The following is a 2,341-nucleotide window of genomic DNA, read 5'->3' as shown; positions in this document are numbered from 1 at the left end:
TAGGAAAATTGAAGTCATTCATAGTTTTTTCCCTCTAAATCATCTTCATGCACACCCACAGCTCCACTCTAACCAGGGTCTTCTTATTAGGAAGACGGCAAAGCCATAAACCTAAAGGATTATGGGAGTGAGAGATCTGCCTGTATACCTGCAGGCAAGCCCAATCTCTGGGTCTCAACTTCCTCATATGTTAAATGAAGGATTTTGACCTTGCAGTGGACCCCTGTTGTTTTCAGTGTGTTCAGCACTTGTTTCATTGGGTTGATGATTTCCCTACCTAACACTGCCTCTCCTTTGCAACAATGAATAAGTGAAAGGCGCAGGAAAGGCAAATTCAGGTGATTCACTTGGACTCATTTGTGGAGTCTGGAAAAAAGAAGCTCTCTTTCTCTCCTGGTTGCTAGGATGACTAAATGAATGTCAGCATTTTCTTTATTTATCATATGACTGAGGCCTACGTGCAAGCAAGAGAGACAAATCCAGGAAGAGACAGAGATGAGAGAACTTCCAGAGAATAAGAATCTGGGAGGCTGTGAGCCCATCTCTAGACTTAGTTTTTGATTCCCACCTTGGATGCTGTGAAGACGCTAGAATCCTCAGATACAGGATCACTTAACTCCCCAACCTTTTTTTTTTTTTTTTTTTTTTTTGGCTTAAACTAATGTGTTGAGTTCTTACTCTTTGTAAAAAAAGTTTCTTCACCAATATAAAGCATACTGGAGAGATCCCAGACCTCACCTCTTTCACTTATTATCTGTACTCCTGAATCTCATTGAATCCGTTTCCTTGTCTGTACAATGAGGCCAAGCATCCTTAAGCTCAGGTTGCTATGCAAGTAAATACAATAATATGGGGAAAGTGCTTGAAATATAATAGATGCCCAATAAACAGTAATATAATAGTATCACCAATTTAATCACTTCTCAGGCTGAGTATTGCTCAGAGTTCAGAGGTCATAACAAAATAGAAAAACAAAATAAAAAAGAAGGGCTTCAGGAACAGAAAAAAATTGATCTGAAATTGTACTACAGTGCTCTGTGAATGCTCTTTATCAGCTGGCATCCATTAGAAAGTGCTGACTTTAGCCAACAGGCTTAAAGAAGATGTTTACTGTCTTATAACTGGAGGTCCAGAAGTGCAGTTGGAACCGGGAACAATATGGCTGTTCAATGTTGCCAACCCACATTCTTTACACTTTTGCACTTCTCTAGAGCAGATTTTTCCTCAGCTTGGCTCCCCTCACTGTCAAGAGATGTCTGTCTGGAGTATCTGGGGCAGAATTATTGCTTGTTCCTAGTCAACAGGAGAGAGAATGGCATTAGTTTCCCAGATTTCTCTGTGGACACAGACTGGCTTAAGTCAGTTTCATATTTGATTCAGCCTCTGGTAGGGGACATAAAATTACCTTAATTGGTTTAGCCTAGCTATTGGGGGTGGGTTGAATGTTGGAATGTTAAGCAAAATATCTCTCATTGCTCAGTGACCTTTCTGACTCTCAGTTTCTGTGCCTGTAAAACACTTAAATTAACAAGATGCTGAGAGAATGATGAAATCAAATGTATGTTGTACCTTCAGTAATATTTAGCACAATGTAGTTGCTGAGTGACTGGAGGACATGATTACTGAGACAGAAGTGACACATGACAGAAGGTGGAGGAGTCAAACTCACCAGTCACAAACACCTGGGTGCCCCGACCTGACTGGTACTCTATGTCAGGTTTTCCCTCCTTGAACTTCACACAGAAGTAGATGCCGGCATCTGCAAGAGAGATTTCACTGATGCGGATGGAAAAGTCTGTGTTGCCAGCTTTGGCCGTGTTTCCAATTTTTTTGACTCTGGGAAAGAGACCTCCTTTGAAATTGTAGATTAATTTACGTTTTCGTCCAGTTCCCTTGAACCATAAGACGGGTCCTTTCGGAAATGAATCTGGTATACTGCAACTCAAGATGAGTGTTTCCCCAATTGATACAGTCTGTGACATCTCAGGTTGTTGCACCTTGAACATTTCATCTGTGGTTCCTGGAAAGAAACTCAAAATCATCTCCCATTTCCCTTGCTCTGGCCTAGGCAGGACTGAGGAAACTGGATCCAAATCATGGTTGGTCCTCATTCACTAATTCTTTTAGTGACATATGTGAGTACCCACACGCTAAGTTTAGAGAGGCCTCTGCAATTGGAGGCAGCTCCTTCCCTGGGTGCTAACAGAGGGAAGTCAGGTCAGAAGACCAGATACATCACCTCCCCAATTTCATTTCTCAGCTCCTAAGCAAGGTGAGAGGAGGATGGAGGGGGAGGGTTGGAATTATGAATGGGTAGTATTCATAGAGACGAGTTCTTCTT

The 2,341-nt window shown here is 41.8% G+C and overlaps 1 protein-coding gene across 1 annotated transcript; it reads right to left on the bottom strand.

Annotated features, from left to right (window-relative positions):
• Nucleotides 1-915: 915 nt before the first annotated feature.
• Nucleotides 916-2,079, bottom strand: SIRPD (signal regulatory protein delta). Its single transcript, XM_010960970.3, has 2 exons — nt 1,670-2,079; nt 916-1,293 (listed from the first exon to the last, which is right to left on the bottom strand). Exons 1-2 carry the CDS (start codon nt 2,040-2,042, stop codon nt 1,208-1,210), a joined length of 459 nt encoding a protein of 152 aa, XP_010959272.2. The 5' UTR covers nt 2,043-2,079; the 3' UTR covers nt 916-1,207.
• Between the last annotated feature and the right edge of the window lie 262 nt (nt 2,080-2,341).

Source organism: Camelus bactrianus, chromosome 19 (assembly GCF_048773025.1).
Source record: "Camelus bactrianus isolate YW-2024 breed Bactrian camel chromosome 19, ASM4877302v1, whole genome shotgun sequence".
Classification (NCBI taxonomy): Eukaryota; Metazoa; Chordata; class Mammalia; order Artiodactyla; family Camelidae; genus Camelus; species Camelus bactrianus.
Note: the sequence above shows the minus strand (reverse complement) of the source record. Positions and strands in the feature narration are given on the sequence as shown.

Bases quoted from the DNA above. Each gene is read 5' to 3' on its own strand.
- SIRPD (XM_010960970.3), bottom strand. From the start codon at position 2,042: ATGATTTTGAGTTTCTTTCCAGGAACCACAGATGAAATGTTCAAGGTG. The intron at 1,294-1,669 runs GTGAGTTTGACT...CCTGTTGACTAG, and splicing joins CACCCAGGTGTTTGTGACTG to GAACAAGCAATAATTCTGCC.